This window comes from Cyanistes caeruleus, chromosome 8, assembly GCF_971803275.1.
Source record: "Cyanistes caeruleus chromosome 8, bCyaCae1.hap1.1, whole genome shotgun sequence".
In the NCBI taxonomy this organism is placed as follows: Eukaryota; Metazoa; Chordata; class Aves; order Passeriformes; family Paridae; genus Cyanistes; species Cyanistes caeruleus.
This window is the reverse complement of record NC_141708.1, coordinates 412,101-436,112: the sequence shown is the minus strand read 5'-3', so window position 1 is coordinate 436,112 and position 24,012 is coordinate 412,101. Positions and strand designations below refer to the sequence as shown.

At 46.5% G+C, this 24,012-nt stretch overlaps 1 protein-coding gene across 4 annotated transcripts in view; it reads left to right on the top strand.

The window, feature by feature from the left end:
• INPP5A (inositol polyphosphate-5-phosphatase A) overlaps positions 1-24,012 on the top strand; it is a 178,913-nt gene that overhangs the window by 16,755 nt on the left and 138,146 nt on the right. For all 4 annotated transcript variants that reach the window (XM_086899511.1, XM_086899508.1, XM_086899509.1 and 1 more), the window contains exon 2: positions 23,207-23,248. In XM_086899511.1, the coding sequence (XP_086755637.1) occupies positions 23,207-23,248 (42 nt within the window). The remainder of the gene's footprint in view (positions 1-23,206; positions 23,249-24,012) is intronic.

Genomic DNA, 24,012 nt, shown 5'->3' with positions numbered 1-24,012 from the left:
AAACATGCCAGTTCCTGCATTCTTACCAACTAACTGCTAATTTTGGTCGTTCAGCAATGTTTAGGAGTAGCATGTCTAGAATAGACCTTTTTTTAACTTGTCAAGCAGAATGTGTTATTTTCAAGATAAACCAAGTTCAATACTCTGCTAGTTTTTAAACCTGACAGATAGCTAAAGGTAAAAACCCCAAGCACAACTGCTGTATTCTTCCTTTAAAATGATTTTTATTAGTTGGTATGTCGCAGCAATGTGTATCTCTTGTGTCAGTCCTTCCTACCTGTCAGGGAGATGAACCATCACATATTTATATTTAATGAGCAGAAAGGTTAAAGTGCACTTCTTTCCTCAATTCATGGATTTTTATCCTGTTTTGAACCTGGTGTTCAGTGTTTTAAAGCTCTGAATGTCAGAGCTGTCCAGATGGCTGTATCCAGAGGTGGGTGCTGTAGGATTTCTGGCTGGATGTGGCACTGGGCACGGCTCGGGGGACACTGGCTCTTGTGTTTGAGGGGTCTGGGCTCAGCCTCAGGTGGCTCCAGGTGCTCACCTGATTCCTGAGAGCGTCACAACTTGGTACTTTGAGTGTCAGTAATGACAATCTTCATGAAAAAAAGTGAAATTATTTACCCAAGTTTTGACTTTGATATGGCTGCTTCTATTTCTTGCATAAATTAGTGGGTTTTCATTAAATATCACACAAAAAACTGTGATTGTGTTCAAGGGAAGACTGGAATGAAAGATGACAGAACTAGTATATCTGTAGTATCTGTTCTTACTGCTTTATCAGCTCTGTTTGTTTTTTTTTTAACTTGGCTGATTAGTATGATGCTGTTACATGCAATAATTTATTTTTTTTTTTTTAATGAGAGATTTCTTAAGGCATATCTATGTAAGTAACTTCAGTGGCCCCTCAAGCCTCTTGGTGCAAAGAAAACAAACAGGATTTTCCACAAATACAAGCAGTGAAGTAAAAATAGCTGTATTCAAAATGAAACAGCTGAGGATGGGGTTGGAGGATAAGGTGTGTATTATTCAGGAAGGAAGTAGGAAGCATTGGAGTGAAGCTGTGTGGGAATTCTCTCACCCTTCTGTATAAGGATAACCCACAAAGGTGATGTTTTCCTATATCTGCAAATATTTACTACATTAGATGGATTGATGTTTTAAACAAAGTAAAGCTCTTGATGAAATTTAGTGTAAGTTTCCATATGGAAACTATGTCAAATATAATCAAAGCAGACAAAGTATTAATAACTGTGCTTAGCAGATCTTTTAAGGTTTTCATGAGACCTTTATGTGTTAGGGATTAATATGCTTTTTTTCTGATACTTACTGAAATGACTTTTTCTTCTCAAATTGTAGTAACTACTGGAAAAGTGATTGTGTGAGAATGATCTTGCTGCATCACTGGCTGCAAAGGACTGGCCATATGTTTCCAACTCTGCCATTCCATTCCCACGCTCCTTGGGAGCCTCTCTCATGATGATCTGTGCAAGTAATGTGCATTTCCAGCTGATCCTCAAGCACAAATGCTGTGACTGCAGTTAACTGCTGCCTGGAAGTGTTACTGGATTTTATTTTCTCCTGAACCATCTCCTTAGACAGCTTTCTGAAAATTGATAAACAGAGTTTTACACTTTAGTGCAGTGTTTTTATTGTGTTTTGTTTGTCTTTGTCAAGTATTGTGCATGGATGTATATAGACTGAGGGTGCTGTATCTTCAGGTTAAGGCTCTAATGACAGGAACATATATTTGCCTCTTGGGTAAAACAGAGATGGAAAGACTAACCAGAAGGCTGGGTTTGAGTGTCAGGATGCAGTGTTTATTAACTCTTACAATGGAGCTTTTTTCCCATGGACATCTGTAATGTAATTCAAGTGTTTTCAGTACAGGGAGATATCTAGCAGGGTAAGAACTGCCATTTGGGGGTTTTTTCATCTTTCACAAAGGTACTTTTGTGCCAAAGGGCTGAAATTCTGATGAATTCTTCCTTTTGGAAAGTGGTTTCAGCAGCAGCTGTCCGTGGGACATGCTGCATCTTGAGATGAATTCTGCAGTGAAATTATTCAAAGCCAAAGCTTCAGGTAAAGACTTTGTGGCCAGGTGCAGTGGAGTAAGCTTGGGGTGCACTTTGTGCTCTGGAGTTCTGTTGGGCAGGAAACAGCCTCCTCCTCCATTCAAAGCTTGTCTTCATCCAGTCAATTTGGGCATGACCCAATTCCTGCATGTTTTCTCTTCCAGCCTTCCTCTGACTTCTCCCTTCTCTGTGTAACTTAGCACACACAGATTAGGGCTGTGCTCTGCAAGTAGATCCTTTTTCCTTGGCATCACGTGTGGTCAAAGCACAACAACCAAGGTGGCACAAACAAAACGGGTCCAGCTGACTCTTCCCAAGCTTCATCCTTAAGATGCAGATTTCCATGGCAGTGAAGGAGGAGATGGGACCAGAGCTTTCCCTAAGGCTCTGGAGAGGATGTTGGACAGGTACCTGTTGTTCCTTCCAAGCACAAAGCCCTGGGAAAGCTCCCACTGAGCAGCTTTGTCCGTGCTGATGAAGGGAAGAGCAGACTGGACTTGTCCTGCGAGCTGTTCCCGGTGTTCCTGTCTCTCAGATGCCTGGCCAGCATGTTTTATTCATGTGTTTTGGGGTTAAGCTCGATTTCAGGTGTGCCAGCAGACAGGCTTTGCAAAGCTCTTCAGTGTTCCTCCCCTTGATTTGCAGCAAAGCCTGTGGGTTGCTTTATGCCATCATCTTCATTCTTATCTCACCTAATTAACTCCAGGCATTGCAGGAGCCTGCAGGCAGCAGTGATGCTTCCAGCTCTCCTGGCATCTGCTTTCTCTCAACAATCTCATCGGCAGAGAATAGAAATATTTAATTTAAAAGTTCTACAGCCTGTGTATGGGAATGTGGGCGAAATTTATCAGAGGCCAGCTGTGATGTTGTGGTTCCTTTTGAACTCAAAAGCTATTGCAGAATGTTTGTACGTCCTGACAGGAGTGAGAAATGGGCGGGGGGAGGACAGAGAGAGACTGCCTATTCTAAATTATTCAGGAATGAGAACCTCACAGAAACTGAGCTGCTGCATTTTTAGAATCTACAGAAAACTCCTGTTAGTTCCCATGTGTGAGATTAATTTGCAGATTTCCATTAAGTATGGATTTAATGACTGGTTCTGGCTGCTGAGCCTCAGAGCAGCTGTCACTGTTCCTGGGGGCAGTGTGGGAGCCTTTGGGACACCCAGGAAAGAAATGATTCCTGCAGGTGAATGCAGGAATGTGGGAGGGTGTGAGCTGTTCTCTGCACAAGGACAGGGCTCAGGGAGCAGACAAGGAGCTGTGACCCTGCTTTAAAGTGCCAGACTGATTTACACCCTTGTATTCAGTCAGAGTCACAGGATGGTTTGGGTGGAAGGGACCCCAAATCCCCCCCATCCCACCCCAGCCATGGCAGGGACACCTTCCCCTGTCCCAGTGTCCAGCCCCAATGTCCAGCCTGGCCTTGGGCACTGCCAGGGATCCAGGGGCAGCCCCAGCTGCTCTGGGCACCTGTGCCAGGGCCTGCCCACCCTGCCAGGGAAGAATTTCTCCCAAATATCCAACCTAAATCTGCCCTCTGGCACTGGGAAGCCATTCCCACTGATGTCCCCTGTTATTCCAGGGCCTTGTCTCCCTCCAGCTCTCCTGGAGACTCGTTAGGCACTGGAAGGGGATTTAAACTCTCCCTGGATCCTCCCCTTCTTGAGGCTGAAGAGGCTCAGCTCTCCCGGTCTGGCTCCAGGGGTGTTCCAGCCCTGTCATCAGTGGAGAAGCCTCCTCTGGACTCGCTCCAATGTTTAGCAACACTGACTTTTTAAAGGCAAGGGGAAAAATCCTACTTTTTTTCCTGTCCATGGAGTATCTCATGTACCTGGGCTTCTCAGGAACTCATAATGTGATTGACTGATTACATATTTTTCCCCTTTTTCCTCTGGATGAAGAAATGTACAGTAAGCTGTTTAAGGTGGAGAAATTAATTGAAATTATTGCCACTCTTGTTACTGATGTACATCCTTAAAACTGGACTGATTAAAAGTCTTTTGAAAAGAATGAGTTTATTAAAACCAGGTCCAGTAAATGGAGATAATATTCTTCCTTCTCTAAAATTGAGGGCTTGGATGGAGGGTGTGTGTGTCACCCGTGCGAGGACATGCAGAGGGATCTGACCTGGGATATCCAGCACTCAGCTGCTGAGGGCCTTGGATTTGAAGAGGGTGATTTGACTTTGCAGTCATTTGCTTTTTATACTAAGGATGTTCTTGGAAAATTTGGTGGTTTCTTATTTCAAAAGCACCCTGTTGCCTGGTCTTTTAATATCTCTTACTGATGATTGGAATATCAAGCTTTCTCCAAGGCTGTGCAAAGAATGTGTTAATATGGGATGATTTTTTTCTTTTTTTGCAGGGATTTTTTTTTTTTCTTTTTTTTTTTGTCTAGGTATCTTCTTTTGTCCATGTCCTCATTTTTACACTGTACCATCCTTTCTCTAAGCATTTTCCTGCTGTTCACATACCAGTAGAGCAACAGAACTGCAATTTTCAATGCCTTGTACAAAAATAGGACAAATCTTTCAAAAACATACCAGTGACATTTTCCCCTTGGACTTTGAAAGATTCAAAGCAGGCTCAGCTTTGCATGGTGAGGAACACCACGGCTTGTTGGATTTGTGGGGAGCCTGTTGGCACTGTCAGGAGGGCTGTGTGCCTGCAGTGCTGCTGGCTTTGGAGAATGGCTGTGGTTGATGGTGAGATAGGAAATGGAAGTTCTCAATAGGGTTCCATCAGGATTAATCGTGTGTGAATGGATGGGTCCTCAAATGATGCTTTATGGAGTACTTTGGAATATGAGGCAGTGGTTTCTGGGGATGTTTGCTCTAAAAAGAGGGAGTCTCCCTTCTCTCCCTTCTCGTGGTGTTGTCAGCAGCCAGGCTGGTGGCCCTGGGTGACGGTCACAGCCCCTCTGTGAGCAGCTCTGGCAGGCCCTGGGGGTGAGCCTGGCTGAGCCACCATCTCATCTTCATCAGAGGGTTACTTTGGAGCTCCATCCAGTCACGGTGATGTGGAGCCATCTCTGGGGATTGCGTGGTGCCATCTCTGTGGCAACCACAGCTCCACCTCGGATGGAAAAGGGATTTTTAGAAAGTAAAGTATTTTTAGCTTCCCTGACTGAGCTGCAGCAGCTGGGAAGGTGGAGGAGCCAAACCAGCACGGGTAAAATCTTTCCATGATTTACCTGCTCTGGATTTGAGCACACTGGATCCTCCCAGCCTTGCCAGTGCCTTCCATCCCTCCCAGGCTCTGGGTGCATCGGGTCCCAGCAGCACTGCAGTGGCTCTGCTTGTGGCCAGCTGTGCAGGACATCAGGCTTTGTGCTGGCTTCAGTGCCCAGCTCTGGCTGGCTCTGTGCTGGAGCTCAGGTTTGTGTATAGCAGGAACAGAATTGTCTGGAGATGAGCTGCCTGCTGAGGCTGAGGAAAAGACCTTTGAACCATGAGCTTGGACTGTCGGTGTAGTAATGAACTCCAAATCTGTCTCTGTTATGTATATGTCTTGCTCTTGTACAAAAGATGAGTGAGGGAGATGCTGTGACACACACCAGGGCACAAATAAATGGTGCCTGACTAGGGCATACAGCAGTGCCCGGTACCAAAGGCTGGGACGGAGCTGAGGGCAAAAACCACTTCAAAAGTTTAGAGTGTTTTCACAGTTAGGAAGCCCAGGCAGGTATTTTCCTGTTTCCCCTGTAGAATTCTTTTAGATGCATATCTATATTGATTAATGCACTGTTGAGGACATCTTTTTTTTCTGATTTGCTTTCAAATACTATGACAGAAATGGGACTTGCTCTAGAGGAAGACACTGGGCAAACTGGGGTGGGGGGGAGGAATTTAGGGCAGATCTTCTCAACTCATGACCCCCAATTTGTATGTTCCCCACCACCCTGCTGAAAAGCTGTGCTAGTGGCTTTTGGTGGCCCAGGAGCCTGGGTGTGACCAGGGCCCAGGCTGGGATGAGCTGCCTGGTGCCAGCTGAGTGGGATGTGGGGCTTAGAGAAAATTTAAGCATTTCATGAGATCTGAATTAAGTGGGGGAAGTGTTTTGGGGGTTAATGCTTGCTAAGGGAAAACAGATCCTCTATATCTGGGGATGTTTCATGGCTTGAATTTCCCTGGTTTCCTGGATGGAGCGAGCTGGAATTCCCTGCACTGCTCTGCTGGTCTGCAGCCTGACAAAGCTGTTTGCTCAGTAATAGTGAGCTGAGCTGGACATTCAGCACCTGCTGTAGCTTGGGCACTGTTGAGATCTGCTTGTGTCTCTGTGGGAAATAATGTGTCTTGGATAATACAGGGTGATGTGCAGGTTAAAATGTTTCAAGAGCTCCAAAATGATGACTTATGACTCCAATATTGATGACTTGGAGAGCAAGTCATCAATATTTTTATTGATATTTCAAAAATATTTTAATTGGTATATTTGCTTTATTTCCTGTGGTGGAAATGCCTGTTTAATGCATTAAGTCACACTTACAAGATATGACACTTCAGTTAAAAACTGTGTCTTTGCACTTTCCTACCTTTCGGTAGCAGTGGTTTTGGAAAGAATCTGCTGGTTTTGAACAGCAGTGTTCAGACTACCCCAGTTTTGATCTTAAGGGTTACATACCTGTCTTTAAGGCTGGAGTGCATCTGTCCTGGTGGTTTCCTCCAGAGAAGATTCAGCAGGCTCGCTCCTAACAGTAAGGGGAAGAAACCAGGATTTTGTTCTTGTTTTGTCAACAAGAAATTGATGGGAAGGAATGGTTTGTGATGTGAGAGCCTTCTGAAAGGGAAGTAAAACCATAATGAGATGTTTGCATAGGTACAGAAGACACAAAGGCGATGTGCTGTTAAGTGTTTGCTAACTTATTTACAGTAGATGCAAGATTTGGAAAGTGTGGGAACAATGATGCTTTTCTTTCTCGCCTTCCTTTCTGTTAATAGTTGTGTTCCACAGCCCCACTGAAGAGCTCTGAACAGCAGGCACTTGTCTTCAACAATACACTTCTGTTCTGGAAGCCTAGGGCTGCTTCCAGGACCATCTCTGATGGAATTGGAAAGTATTTCCTGAGCAACCTTGACTCCGAGTTTTCAGGCTACTGAGTGAAGTGGTTTTGTCTCTAGTTCTGTGGTTGTTTTGGAACAGCGCATGAAGAATTAAAAAAAAAAGTAATCCACAGTTATCCTAGTTTTCTAGGAAACTCCTTAAAAACACTAGTGAAGGTGTGATTTTTTAAATTAAAAAATGAAAATATCTCCTTCTGTAAATACAGAATGATGCTCTTGGACCCTTCTCGCTCCTACTTTAACTGTATAATAACCCAACCTGAAATGGCAGATAATTGGAAGTAAAATTGATTTAATTAACTTTTGACCTTATCAACTAGTTTGCCTTTTGGAAGTCAGTGAAATCCCCACCTTGATATTGGCAGCTCTAGTTTCAGTGCTCACTTGTCCCCGTGTTCCTGTGCAGTGCTGTCTCCCCAGGTGTGATCACCTGGCAGCAGCAGCAGGGCTTGTCTTGCTGGGACAGCCACAAGTGTCACTCAGAAATCTGCCAGTGCCAGAGCTGGCAGCCCAGGCACGGTAATTCCTCCTCAGGTGGACAGACAGACACCCAGACAGCCAGACAGAGCTGTAGCAGTGGATAGTGCTGCTGCTGGCACTCTGAGCCTCAGCTGGGCACAGGCACTCACTGAACCCACACACACCACAGGTCAGTGAAGAGAGACACAAAGGGGCTCCTGTACAGAATTCCAGTGATGTTTATTTTCAACATAACTCTGTAAAACAAAAATGGCAATTGAGCTAAAGCATCCCTGTCCTACAGCTAACCTCAGGCTTTTGTGAGCCAGAATTAGGGCCCAAATCACCTTTCTGCAGGTTTTCACTGAACACTGGTGAAAGAGAAGGATCACATCAGGCAGCAGGTGAAGAGTAGAGAAATGAGAGCACTTTCTCAGAGTACACCTGCTGAAGGTAACCAAGTACCTGGAAAGCAGGAGTTCATCCCAGGAACTGAGGCTCCTGCAAACTCCCACCGAGGGCATCCAGGGACAGAAGAGCTGATTCCCTGCAGTGTCTCAGTTTGAGGTCAGGAGCCAGTGGTCAGGTCTGGGGACACAGGGGTGGCACAGGGGCAGGACAAAGGGCACTGACATACAGAAACTGAGGTAGATTTACCTGCTGTTGCAGAGCACCACAGAGAAGCCTTTTTGGCTCATCCTAAGCAGTCAGGCTTTCTCAAAGCCTGTGGCAGATTCTTCCAGGGCATTCCCCCAGAAATTCCCCTAATAGGCTCAAGAGCTTCCACACAGTGTTCCTTTGGGGTCAGTGAATTTGCAGCCTGTAGCTGGAATCCAGCTTGGTTGGATCCAGTGGCTGCCCTGAGCACTGTTTCTAGCAGTCTGGAGCTAAGCACTGATGGTTAATTTTATGTGTGAGCTGTGGCTCTGTCAGGGGTTTGAGAACCTGCCCATATACACTCCTGTCACTGGGTTGTAAATAGAATTACAGCTGAATTGGAGAACCAAGCCTGTATAATGTGGGTCACTTTCTCAGCAGCCCATCAGTGTGGGATGGTGCCAGGAGAAGCCCAGTCAGATGGATGCTCAGGGAACCCCAGCTGGGATTTGGCTGGGAATCTGTTGTTTTCATCCTGAATGTTTTCTGACTGTAAAGAAGGCTGTGTCTGAGGATGCTGAGCAGAGCTGTGCTGTCCTACTGGAACCAGGGCCCCTCAAAGCCTTGCCCTGGCTGTGGGACCGGGAGAGCAGCTCCCAGGACAAAGCAGGGCCAGCCCTGGTGTGGGGTGCAGGGTGGCCCCCAGAGGCTGAAATAACAGAGTTACTGCTCCCTGGGGAAATGTCCTGCTCCACAAGGATGTCCTTGCTCTGGGCTGCTGAGTGTCCTTGTCACATGCCCTGACATGGGCTGGGGGCTGTGGCTGTTGGCTCTGAGGCAGCCCATGGCTGCTCCACACATCAGATGAGGACACTCAAACCCAAGGAAGGCTGCAGAGCCCTGCTGAGCCCTCAGGAGTGGTCACAGCTTCATCATTTACTGTGTTCTGCACTCTAATCTGTATGAACTGTGAAATGATCACCACGGCCAATATCCTCTTGTTAACTGAAGACTTGAAATTGGAGAATGCAAGGAAAACTCTAGAGTTTTAACGTGGTTCAGATATGTGGTGTGCCTTTAAGGATCTCTGACAGGCTGGTTATGGTTGAAAACAAGAGTTGGGTCTATTTTGTATATTTTAAGCTGTGCCCTGTCACTTTGAACTGTCTGTTCTCAGAACAGAGTAAGTGGCAAAGCAGGTGAGCCTGCAGTGAGCTCCAGTGGCAGCACCTCCATGGTGCACCTGTCACATGAGGACACCTGTGCTGGCAGCTCAGGGGGAAAACTGAGCTCCTCAGCCCCAGAAAAAGAAGTATAAAAAAACTTGATGTTTTGCTATGGAATCTGGGAGAAAGTTTGAAGTTTCTGTTTGATATGACTCTGGTGACTTTTGAAGTTGGACAGTGTACAGGGATGGATGTAGCTAATTGCAGCATATCAAACTTTTTTAGTTTCAAGTAGAAATATGAAACAGGTATATGACAGCCTGTATAGACCAGATACTAACTAAGAGTGCATTAATAAATAATTCCAGTTAGTTTTTTTAATCTGTAACTGCAGTTGAGTATATTTTGTGTTACTGTGGAAAATATCTGTATGAAAACTTAAGAGGGAAACAAAATCCAGTTGGGCATGTAAGAAGGCTATAAGCACAGGGCAGGAAGAGAATTTTCACTTATTATTTTCTTAGAATACCAAGTGAAGTGCCCTCACTTGTACTTTACTTTATGAATAAAGAAAGTATTCTAGCAGTCGAGTACAGGTCTTCCTTGAGCGAGGAAATTCCATTTCCAGTGTGGTGCTGAGGTTGAAGTGAGTGTTCAGGTCACCCATTAGAACTGCTCCCTGTGTCTCTGTGTGTCAGAGGGGTTTGGGAGGACACTGGGTGTGGGCAGGCTCTGCTCCCAGGGTGGGACACAGGGCTGCTGGGCTGGGTGGCTTCGTGTGTGTTGGCAAATGTCAGCAGCTGCCCCTTCCAGGAGGGCTGGAACTGGGGAGAGACCAAGTTCTTAGTGCTGAGCTGCTCTGAGGAGTGGAATCAGTCTCAGGGATGGAAACAGTTGCTATTGTTTGAACTAAATTAATATGATGGTGAATATTTTCTGTAGGTTTTGACAGTTTCCATAACTCTCTTCCTGTGGAATGGACTGTATTTTGTGTTGGTGCCATGAGGTGGAGAACAGTTTGTCAGAGAAAAATCACAATATAGAGTCTGATGCACAGGGTTGCTGCAGGGTGGTGGTTCCTGAGCTGCAGCCTCCATTCTCCCTCCATGGGCTCTCTCTGTTGGCAGCAGCTCCAGCCTGAGGACTGGGGGGCAGATTCCAGCCCAAGGGAACAGCAGTTGGGTTGATAATCCTAATTCTCAATCCTGAATTTAAGGACAGTTTTACCCTTGCTTTTTAAATAAAATTAATGTATTTCAGCATAACTACATGCTTCTAGAGCTGTCCTAGAGAAGCAGGTAAAAACGTGCAGCTATCCTTGTGGGTGTGTCCCTAGATGTGCAGCATTGTCCTGAAATGCATCCTCGTGCCATGGTAGCCAGTGAGGAGTCCATTGCAATTTCATCTCTTTCAGGTGATCAGAGGAACCTCCAGGTGGCTTTTCCCAGTGTAACCCACAATTCATTTGGGATATATCAAAATATGAAAAAAATTTCATGGAGAAAAGGTCAATAAAGTTGTCCTTACTTTTCCTTAGAGTTTAGTTGAAGCCTGAAGCCCATTTTCCTAAACAGGAAAAGAGCCATTCCATCACCATGAGGAATGTTGATACTAGGTGAAGTGCACTTCCTTGTGACAGAGAAAAATAGAGGTGTTACCTCACTGCAAACAGGATATCTCTGAATAGTTAGGTTTAAATATACAATATTTTCCATAGTGGCTTTGAGTTTCTGGAGCCACAGGCACAGAATGAATTTTGGCTGCAGTGGTGGTTGTTGGGTTTCCACTGGTGCTTCACGATGCCACACATTGGGTTTCTGTGTTGGTTCAAGCCTGGCTGAATAAATGTGTCCACGACATGTTTGTGGAAATGAGATTTTGTGTGTGGATTTTTAAATTTCTCGTAGATAGAACAGGGTTGTCTGACCCCTTAGCAGTAGCAGTGTGATCACAGCAGCTGCAGAATGTTCCAGAGGAGTGCACCAGTGTGGGCTCACCTCCCTTCCCAGGGCCCATCCTTGTGGCAGACTCACCCTTATTTCTAATTATAGTGGGGGGTTGGAGGAGCAAAGTAAGATTTTCAGCTGAGGATGTCTTCCCTCTGTTCCCTCCAAAGTCTGTCTTGTCAGCAGCAGTGGATGGTGCATGTTGTGTAACAAAAGGGAGTGATTTTCAATGAAACACTTTCCCTGCTGATAAGCAGGTCCTGCAGCCCATGCTCTTGAAGTGCTTGACTTGCATTTTAATTTTCAAGCACGTGCTTATTCAAGTCCGGTGTGCCAGACTGTGTAGGTACAGTAGCTTGGGAAGAGTTCAATAGTTCTGTGGCAATGTGTGCATCAGTTCTCTTACTGCAGACTTGTCTCTTATCTGAGGAAAACATGGTTACAATGAGGAAAAACACTCTGGAGATGTAATTTCTGAATTGGAAGTCTCTGTTCCTGGCTGTGTCTTTAGAATAATTTTGTAGATGGGTGTAAAAGGGCAAAGTGCTATTTAATGAGTTGGGGGGAAAACACTTCTAGGTATTTTTGCATGTATATATATATATTTTTGTTCCTGTGGGCTTATATATTGCTGAGCCTTGGCATTTTTGTTCTGCTCTTTTTATCTGCAAAGCTTTTGCTGTCAGTAGCACCTTCCCCATGAGCTGTAGAGCCTCTCCAGGAGTTCTGCAGGAGTGGTTCTACCCACCCCAGTGCAGGCAGTGTGTTTGTGGCTGCCCAGGCTCAGCCATGGCCAGCCCTGCTTGCCTGACTCGCTCAGGTTGTTGCTTTGCCCCTGGGTACTGCAGAAGGCTTTCCCCACCTCCTGGGTGACATCTGTGCTCACCCCACATCCTGCCTGGCCTGCCAGATTCAGTCTGGCACAGATCTCTGCTCCTTCTCGTGTCTCTGCATTTACTGCACATTCCATTATTGTGAGGATAAGCTGCCTAACTTGATGTGAAAGCCCGTGGCTTGCTCGGCCTTGCCAAGACATTTTGTGTCAATAGTGGGAAACTGACTTCTGGTTGCTTGGTTTGTTTATTTGTTTTTGGCCAAAGCTTCCTGTCTTGATTGCTCTCACAGTGAATTTGCCAGGAGATGTTTTTTGTTCTGTTGCAGGACAAAGCCTTGTGGAATTCCCAAGACTTTCAGGGGGACACTGTAAAAGTTTGAGAGGAGTTGAACAGCCTATGGACTTAACAACAGCCTTCTGTGCTGGCCTCTAGCCTGCTGAGCTCCCTGTACGCCTACCTTCCTCACAGTTAATACAATTTTAACATATATCTGCATATAAAAACATACATGTGTTTATGGCTAAAGGATTAACTGGGGCATGGGCTGCAGTGCCTGTGCTGGGTGTAGTGCCTGGCACACGGGGTACCACTGTGGGGCTGGCACCCCTCCTTGCTGGAACTGTGTAATTGTACTGTGTAATTGTACTGTGTAATTGTACTGTATCATTGCTGGGGGTGTCACAGGGAGCTGAGGTAGTGTGGGCTGGACTGAGAGCTCTGATGGAAGAATGGAGCTGCCGGGTGTTCACCTGTGAAATGCAAGGTGAGACTGAGTCCCACCAGGGAGGATGGAGGGTGGGATCAGGTGGGGAGCAGATCCCAGGAGCTTTGGAGGAAAGGTGCCCTGGGACACTAAGCTGGGGGCTCACCCTCTGCCTGAGGAGGGAAGCTCTGTTGTGCTTCCCATTTCTGCCATTATGTACAGAACTTCTGCAGTTTATTGTTTGTCCAGCTCATTGCCCTGCTTTACCATTTGACTTTGTTTGTGTGGAAATAGTGCTATTGAATATCAGGCACACGTACAAAAGATGTTTTATAAAGCATGGCAAATAAATTTACTTTTGGATTTTACAAAAAGGGCACTGAAAAGTAGTTCTGCAGCAGCTGAGTCCTTTGGAGCTGGTTGCAGCTGTGCAGCCTGTCAGATCACTGCTCGTGCAGTGAATGGAGTTTTCTTTTCACACCCGGTGCTGGAGTTTGAGCTGTTTTCTATCCTTGTCTTGGGATGATCAGGGGCAGCACTGGGGGAGCTGCCAACCCCCAGCCCAGTACTGTAACTGCAGCAACAAACCTGAAATCAGGAGATTTGAGATCTCACTCATTTACTTTCTGCCTTAAAGACTGCTTGATTTGTGTTTTCAAGTTTGTATAGCCACAGAGAGGGAAATTGTGAGAAGTCACATTTTTTCATAGGAATGATGTCTGAGCTACTCACCGGGCCATTGGAGTTTTCTTAAAAAATATAATCTAAAAGGTCTAAATGACAAACACAACACAAAAGTTTTGAGTGCTGAGGCATCGATGCAGCTGTAGGCACAGACACTGCCTGTGCAGGGTTGCAAGGCAGGAGCCTCAGTTCCTGGGATGAACTCCTGCTTTCCAGGTACTTGGTTACCTTCAGCAGGTGTACTCTGAGAAAGTGCTCTCATTTCTCTACTCTTCACCTGCTGCCTGATGTGATCCTTCTCTTTCACCAGTGTTCAGTGAAAACCTGCAGAAAGGTGATTTGGGCCCTAATTCTGGCTCACAAAAGCCTGAGGTTAGCTGTAGGACAGGGATGCTTTAGCTCAATTGCCATTTTTGTTTTACAGAGTTATATTGAAAAAAACACACATTATTACCCTTTGTTAATATCTGTCCCTCATGCCTTAAAGCCTGGAAAATTGTGCAGGAAATGCAGATGGGAAGTGAAGGAAGCCCAGCAGTGCTTGCAAAGCTTTTCTCTTTGCAGTGGAGTTGTGCTAACAGCTACCACTTTGGTTTTCAGCAGCCCCTTTGCAGCCAGGAAAGTTCAGATATTAAATACCTTTTGCATCACTAACCACTGGTCACACTGCTTTAACAGTAACTTATTTAATGGGTTAATCTGTTCCCAACTGTAAATGCATATGGCAAGTAAAGCTTCATTCAGATGGAGCTGGGGCTGCGTGTGCCCCAGAGCTTTGGTGCTCCCCTCTGGGGGTGCTCACAGCACCTCTGGCTGTGCCTCCCCAGTGATGCTGGGGGAAATGATCCTGCTGACTGAAACGGGGTCTGGGAGACAGATGGAAACTGGATAAATATGTATCAACACTTAGTGTGAAAAGAGGGGGAAATGCAGGATGTCTCCACAGGGACAGGAGGAGGGTAGCACAGCATTGAGCTGTGCTGGGAGTGCAGCCTCACATGTCAAACTGTCCATGTGTTCCTGAGCACAGGGGGCTCACTTGGCCGTACACAGTGGGACCAGGGAACAAATTCATTATCTTTTGACCCCTGGTTGTACCTGGATAACCTTTATTGCACTTATTTGGGCAAAAGCAAAGACTTTTGGACTGGATTTTCAGCTGGAGCTTGTTGCCATTTGTTTTACCCAACAAATGTACCCTGTTAGTTTTGTTTTCCCTGGTTAGGGATCTTGGCACATGGAGCTGGAGGTGTGGGAGCTCAGAAGTTGTCTGTGGGGCCAGACTGGAAGGAGTTTGTGCAGCAGGGGAGGTCACTGCAGCCATGGCAATGTGGTCCAGAGGCAGCAGTGGGAGCTGGAGGATGGCCTGGGCTTGGTACCCATGGGGAGGTGTGGAGCTGGTGCATTGGCAAGCTCCAGCATCCTCCTTTCCCAGGCAGGTGTTTGCTCAAAGGGGTGCAGCAGCTCCCAGGCTGGGTGACACTGCTCTCACTGCTGCCTTGTGTCGTGGGAACAGCACGGTGGTTAAAGACAGACCTGCAATTAGATACCACTGTTCATCTCACAGGTTCTCGGGTGGGATCGGGTGCACAAACTCCTGGGGTTGTGTTTGGGGTATTGCAGATAAGGTTTCACTTTCTGGGGAAAGCTGTGAGTGGCTGGGCTGAGGAGCTGTGGGTGATCAGCAGAGGGGGGACACCAGGTATGCTGGGTTCTGTGCACTGTGGGACACCTCCCACGCTGAAACAACACACAGGCTTTCAGAGCTGAGCAAAGTGCACATGCCTAAAATCATAAAATGCTCACGTGAGTGTAACCATTGAGATGAGGAGCAGGCAGGAGTGCTGGCAGGGTGTCTTTCTGATCTGTGCATGCTTTTGTTGCTTTGGGTATTTTTAAAATTTATTTTCGGCAATGGTGGATTTTTTCCCCCAAACTCAAGGGAAGCTGTGATCTCACTGCTGGTTATTCTGCGGGTTTTGTGTTAGCAGAGTGTGTTCATCCAGCCCTGCACGCTGACACTCCTCGCTGCTGTTGTCTGCCTGACGTTTCCTTCCTTCAGAGTCTATATTTAGTGTTAAACACTATTCACTGTGGCACAGGGCTACAGGCAGCTCGCTTTCAAGCCAAAGGAAATGGTTCTCTTTAAGGATAAGAGTGAACAAGGGGCAGGATTTCCTGTGGAAACGCACCCACGGGAGAGCTGACTTTTACTTTGAAGTTGATGGCAAAAAAGACAAAGTGAAACCCTGAAGAGTTTATATGCACAGGAATGGTGTTTTCTTCTGCCTGGTGAAGGAAGCCTGGGGACAGGGAGGGGTGGGGAAGGGTCTGAGCAGGGGTGTGCATCCTCGGGGATGCTCCAGCCCCTGGCCACATCCAGGCTGCAGTGGGGACCAGTGGGTGGGCAGAGACCCCAGTTCACAGCTCAGCTGATGTGGAGCACCTGAGGCAGGTGTTGCTGAGGCTGTTGGCTGCTGTCTTTGTGTCCCCATGCAGGGTGGGCTGGTGCTGCAGGGGGCAGAGGGGTGGGAGCTGCTCCTGCCCCCGTGGGCACAGACCGGGCTGAGGGGCAGTGGGGCAGCGCTGCTGGGCATCACACACCTGCCTGGACACACAGCTGGGGCCTTGCTCCTGCTTCAGCTTCCAGGGGGAGCTGAAATTCAGAAAAGAAGTGGGAAAAGGATGGCTTGGTGACAGCAGTGAGTTTCGCTTCTGCCTCTCCCCCGCAATGAGGAAAGCTGTGCGTGCGTAGCCCATGAGCTGGAGGGGTTTGGCACTGACAGCTGCTCCCTGGAGTTGTCTCTTGCCAAGGTGAGCTGGAAGGTGTTCTTTCAGGGGTGCTGCCACCCTGCTCCTGGGCACTGGTGCACAGGTGTCCTTCAGGGGAATGCTGAGCTGCTGCCCATCAGTGATGGGTTTCTGGAAATCCAGAGCTGCCATCAGTGCTGCCTTTTTGACACTGTAGTAACCTCAGATGAGTTAATACAATGTTGCACAAATTAATTTGGAATGTATTTTTTGTTTTATCTCATGTGTTTACTCTTTATTTTCTTCTTTCATGAAAGCTGCTAAAATTCCATTTTATACTAGAAAATGCACTTTTGCCTGGGGGGTGGGGGAACAGAAAAATATTCTCTTTCAAAACATACTGTGTTTGGGTTTTTTGCTTGTTTTTCCACTGTACCCAGAGGATTGAGCCCTGGTGTATTATTGTAAGGTGTATTCTGGCTGAAATCAGAAACACTGACTGTACATCCAGTTGTTACATGTAGAAGCACAGGGATTTTACAACGTGAATGGACCAATAGAACAACAGGCTCCTTTCTGTAACTGGGGCCCAAACACAATCCCTAAGGTTGATATGCTCAGTAAATATGTGGAGATATCACCATTCCAGAGATCTAAAAATCACTATTTCCGTCTTGCTTGTTGTTTAGGTTTCCAAATTAATATAAATGTCAAATTTAAATGTACTTCTGTTTTAAAAGCAGTGGTGAAGTATCTGTGTATTTCATTTGAGATTTTGCTTCTGCTGAAGCTGGCTGGATGAAACACTTTGAGAAGGGCTGCACACATCTCTGCCAATTTATTTCTTTCTAAGCTTGCTTTTCTGCCAGATGTCTGATGGTCTTTTGTGGAAACTTAAGGGAATACTGAGGATGGTTATTTCCAGTTGCATGTATCAGTTCTGCTTCTTTGAAACTGCATCAGCAATGTTTTATTAATTGAGCAAAACTGTTTTCCTTTCAAGACTTTGTTTTTCTAAATTGCTTCTTCTGAGTTGTCCACGGTTTTGAAAATTCCTGTTTCTCCTTGTGTGCTTTATTTTTACTATAAAAATCATCTAGATATTTTCTTCTTAAATTTTTGCTCTTAATAGCATCTGCATGTTAAGCACCATTGTAGCAACTAAACCTTGTTCTGGGCTATCCCAAGGGTGTGGGAGGGAAAAGGGTTTGGCTCCTGAATAACCAAGATGTCAGTAATAATATACATGGGACAACTGAGGCTTCCTGTGTTCAGTTGGTTTGTTGTTGGGTGGTTTCCCCCCTCCTTCCTGTGCAAAGCAAACCCAAAACCTTTGCTTTTGCTCAAGGATACCTGGTTGTGACACACAGCAGTGGAGGAGTTGCTTCAGTGTCACCTGTCAGGAGAAGAGTCTTCAGGTGCCTTCACCTGAGCTGAACAGGCTGGGACCACTCTGCTCTTCAGCACACTGCTGCCCTGGCCTTGTGCCAGCCTGTATGGCTTGTGCCAGCCTGTATGGCTTGTGCCAGCCTGTATGGTTTGGCTTGTGCCAGCCTGTATGGTTTGGCTTGTGCCAGCCTGTATGGTTTGGCTTGTGCCAGCCTGTATGGTTTGGCTTGTGCCAGCCTGTATGGCTTGTGCCAGCCTTGTCCTGGTCACACAGGGCTTGTACCAGCCCTGCCCTGGCCATGCAGAGCTATCTGCCATCAGTCTCCTGATGGGCAGTGTTTGGCACAGACTCACTTTCCCTCTCTGAGCAGTAAAGCAGTGGGAGGCAGCACGTAGTGCCCAGCACTCAGCTGCCCCCTGAGCCCCAGCATGGCCAGGTGTGTTCCCTGGGGCTCAGCACCAGGAGCTCTGTGCCATGGAGCCCTTGGCCCTCCATCCTTGCTGGATGCTGTTGGGCTGGTGCCACGTGTGGCTCATGGACCAGTGATGGGTGGCTTTGGGGCTTTGAGCTCCGGCTGGTGGCTGTGCCAGTGGGACTCCAGATCACTCTTGGTGATTCCAGAGCTCATTCCCAGCAGGAGATGCTTTGTCTCAGCTGAGCATTTGGCCATGTGTTTGTGGGAGCCTCGCTGACAGAGGGTGTTATCCCACAGGAGAATGCCCTCAGATGCTGGGAGCACTCTCAGCATCACCAAAGCAAGGTTGGTGTTTCCATGGGGCACCTCTGAATAAAGCTGAAAATAAGCTTTGTGTATTATTGGGCCATTGGTCAAATATGCATTTATTACAGAAATTTTCATAGCAGCAAGGAGGAGGAATTGTGAAAAACTACTCTCTAGATCAATTTGAAATTAATTTCCAAGTATCTCCCTTAGCCCTTTATTTCTGAAATAGGATGTAAACAACTCTCGTTGTCTCCTCTGCTATCAAATACTTATATCAGATCACTGTGTATTTATTAGTGTGTTGAACTCACCTGGGAGTCACTTGGCAGTAAATTCACATCTGTCTTGGGACTGTGGTTTTTTGGTGTGAAGGGTTTTTTATTCTAATGGAATATCGGGTGTGTTGGAGCTGCCTTGCTGACAGCTCGCACTCTCCTGGCATATTCCTCCTGGGACTGATTCTGCAGCGCTTCTGGGAAAGGCTAGGGCTTTCATCCCTGGCAGAGCAGAGCCCCATCACACGGCGTTTGGCTCATAAATAAGGATATATCTTCTTGAGGAAAGAGCATTTATTACTCAGAGGAATTGATAGACACTGCTGCACAGCAGGGCATGCAGCTCATGACCTTTAGCTCTTGAGCTTTAGGTCACAGAAATTACTGTCTGCAAACATGAGCACTTAGATAAAATTACATTATTATTTTTATTTTTCCACAGAGCACATTGTACCGTATTGATTTAAGGCAATTTTTTATAGCGGGCTCCTGCTCTGCAGTTACTCCTGCTGGGCTGGGATGTCCAGAGCTGTAGGTGTGTCCTGCTGGGAGCCTGTGTCTGTGTGGGAAGATGGAGCTGTGGTGCTCTCACCAGGCTGCTGGTTGTTGTGGAGAAGGCTCTGGGAGCCTGGGGATGTTCTGCCTCCCGAGGCCAGCTCAGCACAGCTGTGAGGAGGCCTGCAGCTGACACAGAGCACTGGATTAATGAAACCTGGGGTGTTTTCAAGCCTCTGTAAAACTCAGCCCACAGGAAGAACTGTTTGGATCATTGGCCCTTAGTTCCTGGGAGATGTGAGTCTGGATGCTGCTGCTCCCCTGTGCATGTTTCTGTATTGTGCAGATGTAAAGGAACAGGGGTAGATATCCCCCTGTTCAGCCTGGGGGAGTTCTAAACATTTCACTTCAAACACAGAAAGAAACCCCACAAATACACAGGACAGACCATGGTGGTGGTGTGAGTGTGAATTTTGCCAGAGATCTATTTTATCTATCCACATGCAAAAGCAGGTTAATTTGGTGTACATTCTTTCAGTTCCCTGCATCATTCCCAAATCAGGATACAAAGCGATGGAAAACCCGAGTGTATTAATGTGGTTAATCTTGCAATTTGCTAACAATTTGAGTTTATGTGGTGTTGGATTAACTCTTATTAATGCTCTTAACACGATGGTTATTCAAATATCCAGAAGCTTTTAAGCTTTCAGTAAGATGTCAGTAATAGCAGTTAAATTTGAAGTACATGGGCAGTTCACTGGAGTTAGGAGATTCAAGATTCTGGACTGCTTTTATTCCTGTCTTTGCAGGAAATTACATAAAGTTACTTTATGCAGCAGTAGCTATCTCCCTGAGCTTGTGCCCATGGGGGTTTGTCCTGTGTGGAGAGAATCAGCCTGTGGAGGCTGAGCCCTGGCCCTGCTCCTGTTGTGCTGTGAGCCCAGGGACAGCCCATCAGCTGGATGAGGATGAGCAGTGCCTGTGTGCTGGGTACCTGCAGAAAACACGGTTAAACACAGCTCAGCCTCATGTTTACAGGGTGTGGGTGTGTGTTAGACCTGTGCAAGCCTTGCTTTGCCATCAGACCCAGTGCTGGGGCTGTGGGATGCCAGGAGAGCTCAGGCTCCCAGTGGTCCCTCAGCCCTGTGGGGCTGTTCCAGTCGGGCATGTACAGACTGGCCTTGGATGTGCCTTGTGTGTTCAGGCAGTGTGCAGAGTCTGAGTGGCCAGTTCTCCTCTCGTTCATTTTGGAGCCCAGTTTTCACAAAACGAGTCAAGATTTTTTTCCTTTTAGCTTAAAAAATGAGCCTATTCTTTGCTAAAAATAAACTTCACAAAATAGAACATGCTTTCTATAATTCATCGGCTTTCTTCCATTTCCCTCTGAACAAAGCAGAAAAGAAATTTTCCAGGCTGTTAATTTAGTTTCATTTAGTTCTTTTGCCTTTTTCCTTTTGAATGAAAGGCTCCTTACCCTGTCTAAATATATATTCCCTTTCTCATTTTTTTTGAAGAGACTCCTTCCCCATCTGAGTATATTTTTGCAACAGGCTTAAAGCTTTCCTGTTGGCTGTTGAGTATAATTTTGTAGGAAATAGAAATACTGGGGAGAAGAGAGACTACTTGTGTGTTGGATTTGAAAAGCCGCTTGTTTTCGGGCTGTTAGCAGCTCATGTGGTGTTCATGTGTTCACAAGCTGACTGGTCTTTCTTACAAACCTGACCATTACAGTCACCAGTGTGACATAAATAGACTGCAAGTGGAAACTCATCATGAAAAGAGATAGTTTTAGTGGGATTTGGAATTCCAGGAAAAGGTCAAAACTGTTTTTAATTGAGGGGAGCGGCGCATGCAGGACACGCGTCCTGTTTTTTTAATGTGGATCCCATGTGGTGTTGCTGTCTGGAAGTTGTGCTTGACTGAGGGGAAGAGTTTCTTTTGAGAAGGATTTCTATTTGTGGAGGGTGGGATGAAGCCAGAGCTTGCAGGCCCAGGGGTGTTTGCTGAGCTCAGCGGGGGAATGGCAGAGTTTGGTGTGTTTGGTGAGCAGCCTGTGCTGAAAGCAGGCAAATACCCCTGAGCAATCCGTGTGAGCAGACCTGGTGCTCCCAGGCAGGAGGTGGGCACAGGGCAGAGTGCCCAGGGAAGGATTGGCAGGAGAGCAGAGCACAGACACCTGGAGCAGAGGAGGCTCTGGGGAGACCTGCGGCTCCTTTCCGTGCCAGGAGAGCTGGAGAGGGACCGGGGACAAGGGATGGAAGGACAGGACACAGGGAATGGCTCCCAGTGCCAGAGGGCAGGGCTGGGTGGGATTTGGGGCAGGAATTGTTCCTGGCAGGGTGGGCAGGCCCTGGCACAGGTGCCCAGAGCAGCTGGGGCTGCCCCTGGATCCCTGGCAGTGCCCAAGGCTGGACAGCACTTGAGGGAAGCTGGTGTGGTGGAAGGTGTCCTGCCCATGGCAGGGGGTGTAACTGGGTGATCTTTAGGGTCCCTTCCAGCCCAAACCATTCTGTAGTTCTAGATATTCCAAAGGAAGTGTTAATGTCTGTAAGCACTTTGCTTTCTTTTGCCTCTCCTGTTTGCTCTGTGGTGGATCCATCCCCAGGAGCAGGAGCTGAAGCAGGGGAGAAGGGCTGGAAGCACCATTCCACCAGCTGGAGCCGAGCTGGAGGTGGGGATAGCTGGAAGGAAAGAGACTGATAAAGTGGGGTTTGGATTAGTGACCCGGGAGAAACTGTTCATCGGTGAATGGATGGGTATGAAATGATTTAGCATCAAAGAGAACAGGGAAAAGATTAATTTCCATTTATTACAAAAAGAATGAGATAATTTAATGAAGGACAGAGTGTAGAGAGAAAGGATAGGAAGAAGTCCAAAATCTGTGGAAGACATGAAATATAATGTGCCTATTTTTAGACAGAAAAATAAGAGGAAGACAAATTAGCTTTCTACTTGTTTGTTATCTCCAGTCCTTCAAATTGTTTCATTCATGTGAGGTGGCTGGAGAGGAGTGTGGGGCAGAGGGCTAGGTTACAGAATTGTACCAGAGTGGTAAAAGAGGAAGGAAAGATGTGGTGGTGGCAGAGGAGGGCACAGAGTGGGAGCCAGCCTTGCTGCAGGAGGTGCTCACCATGGGCAGAGCCCTCCTCAGCACCTTCTGTGGTGGAGCTGCCAACAGGAACTTCCAGAGCTGCTTCTCCCACTGCCTTTGTTTCAGCTGTATCCTCGCTCAGTGGGAGGATGGAGCAGAAGACAAGTGCCATGCCTGTGCATTGGCCCTGGGCAGGGGGTGTCAGAGCTGTTTGTCAGGGATCAGCTGTCTCTGGGCTCCAGTTTGGTGTTCTGCTCCCTCCCACCGATTCTGCACCTTCCTGCCACTGCTGTCACAAGGACATCTGATTTGTATTGCTATTCCCCGCTAGGATGCAAAAATTATCCAGAAGATAAAGCTCAAGAAATCAATTCTCTCCCTCTGTGATCACGTCTAGGCTGTGGCCTGTTGCTGAAAAGACAGAACTTTGCACTTAACTGCAGTTCTGCTGCTTCAGTTTTTGTAACTTCTGGAGCAATCTGCAAAGGACTGCAAGTGCTTCTCCCAGTTTGTCCTTGGCAGGAGGTGTGATGGGTTGGAGCATCCCCAAAAGCGGGGTCATTGCTCTGAACCAACTTGTGTGAGGTGAACCTGGCTCACTTGAAGCTCAGCTGGCAGCCTCTGAAGTTCCTGATCCCCAGGTGATGAAAATGCCCTTCTAACAGGACATAGTTCAGGTGTGTCATGCCTGATAAACGTGTGGGTACAAATGCTGTGCAGTCCTATAGAAAATGCACCTTTTGGTGAGAATCACAGGGGACTCAGGAATGGAAGGATGAGGTCTGTGCACTGGCATCCTGGAGAAACATCCTTGTGTTTGTACTTTTTACTTTAATTGTGAAAAAAGCTGTCTTCTTGAATACACCGAGGAAAGCAACAATATCACAATATTGTTGTAAAAATAGATTTCTCTTACTCTTAATTAATTTTTGCCTTTTATTTTTCAGCCGGAAAATTTGCAGAAGAATTGGCTTCGGGAATTTTATCAGGTAAGGTAAAGTTTATTTTCTCATGGAGTTCTGTGCATCTTTGTTTATTGAACTAATTAGTAATGTCAGGATCTTTTGCTTTATGAAGTGAAATTGCTATTTTTATAGTGATTTTATTTTATGTAAAAGACAACCCTGAGAAATACGTCTCTGGATTTCTAAGTAATCATTATAAAAATCCAGCATATAAGCACCATTTGTTCTCATCAGCAATTCTCTACCTAAAAAGTAGATTTGGGTTTTATGAAATTGACTTCAGTTTGGCATGAAATGGTCTTTGAAGTCTACTGAGTAAGATACATATTTAAGTACTTTTAAGGAATTTCTATTGGCAAGTCCAGTTTACCTTAAAATTGAAACATGACAGTTGTGGGCATTGGTTTGCAATAAATCAGTCCTGTGTCTTCTCTCTCCTAACAATTTTCTTGTTTGGTAATGTGAAAATATTGACACTGACCCCACATTATAAAATGTGCTGTAACCTTCTGGTGTGAGGGGTTTTGTGGCTCTCACACTGTGTTACTGTAGAAGGGACTTGCTTAACTTGCAGTCTCAATGAGAAATGTGGCAATAAGCAACAGGAAATGAGCACTGCTGGGGCTCGGAGATGTCATCCCTGGGAAGCAGCGTGGCACAACTGGGGGAGTCTCGAGTCCCCCAGTGGTTTGCACTGGCAGGGCCTTAGGGGACCTTAAAGAGACCACCTTAGATCCACACCCTGCCAGGGGCAGGGGACACCTTTTGCTAGACCAGGTTGTTCCAAG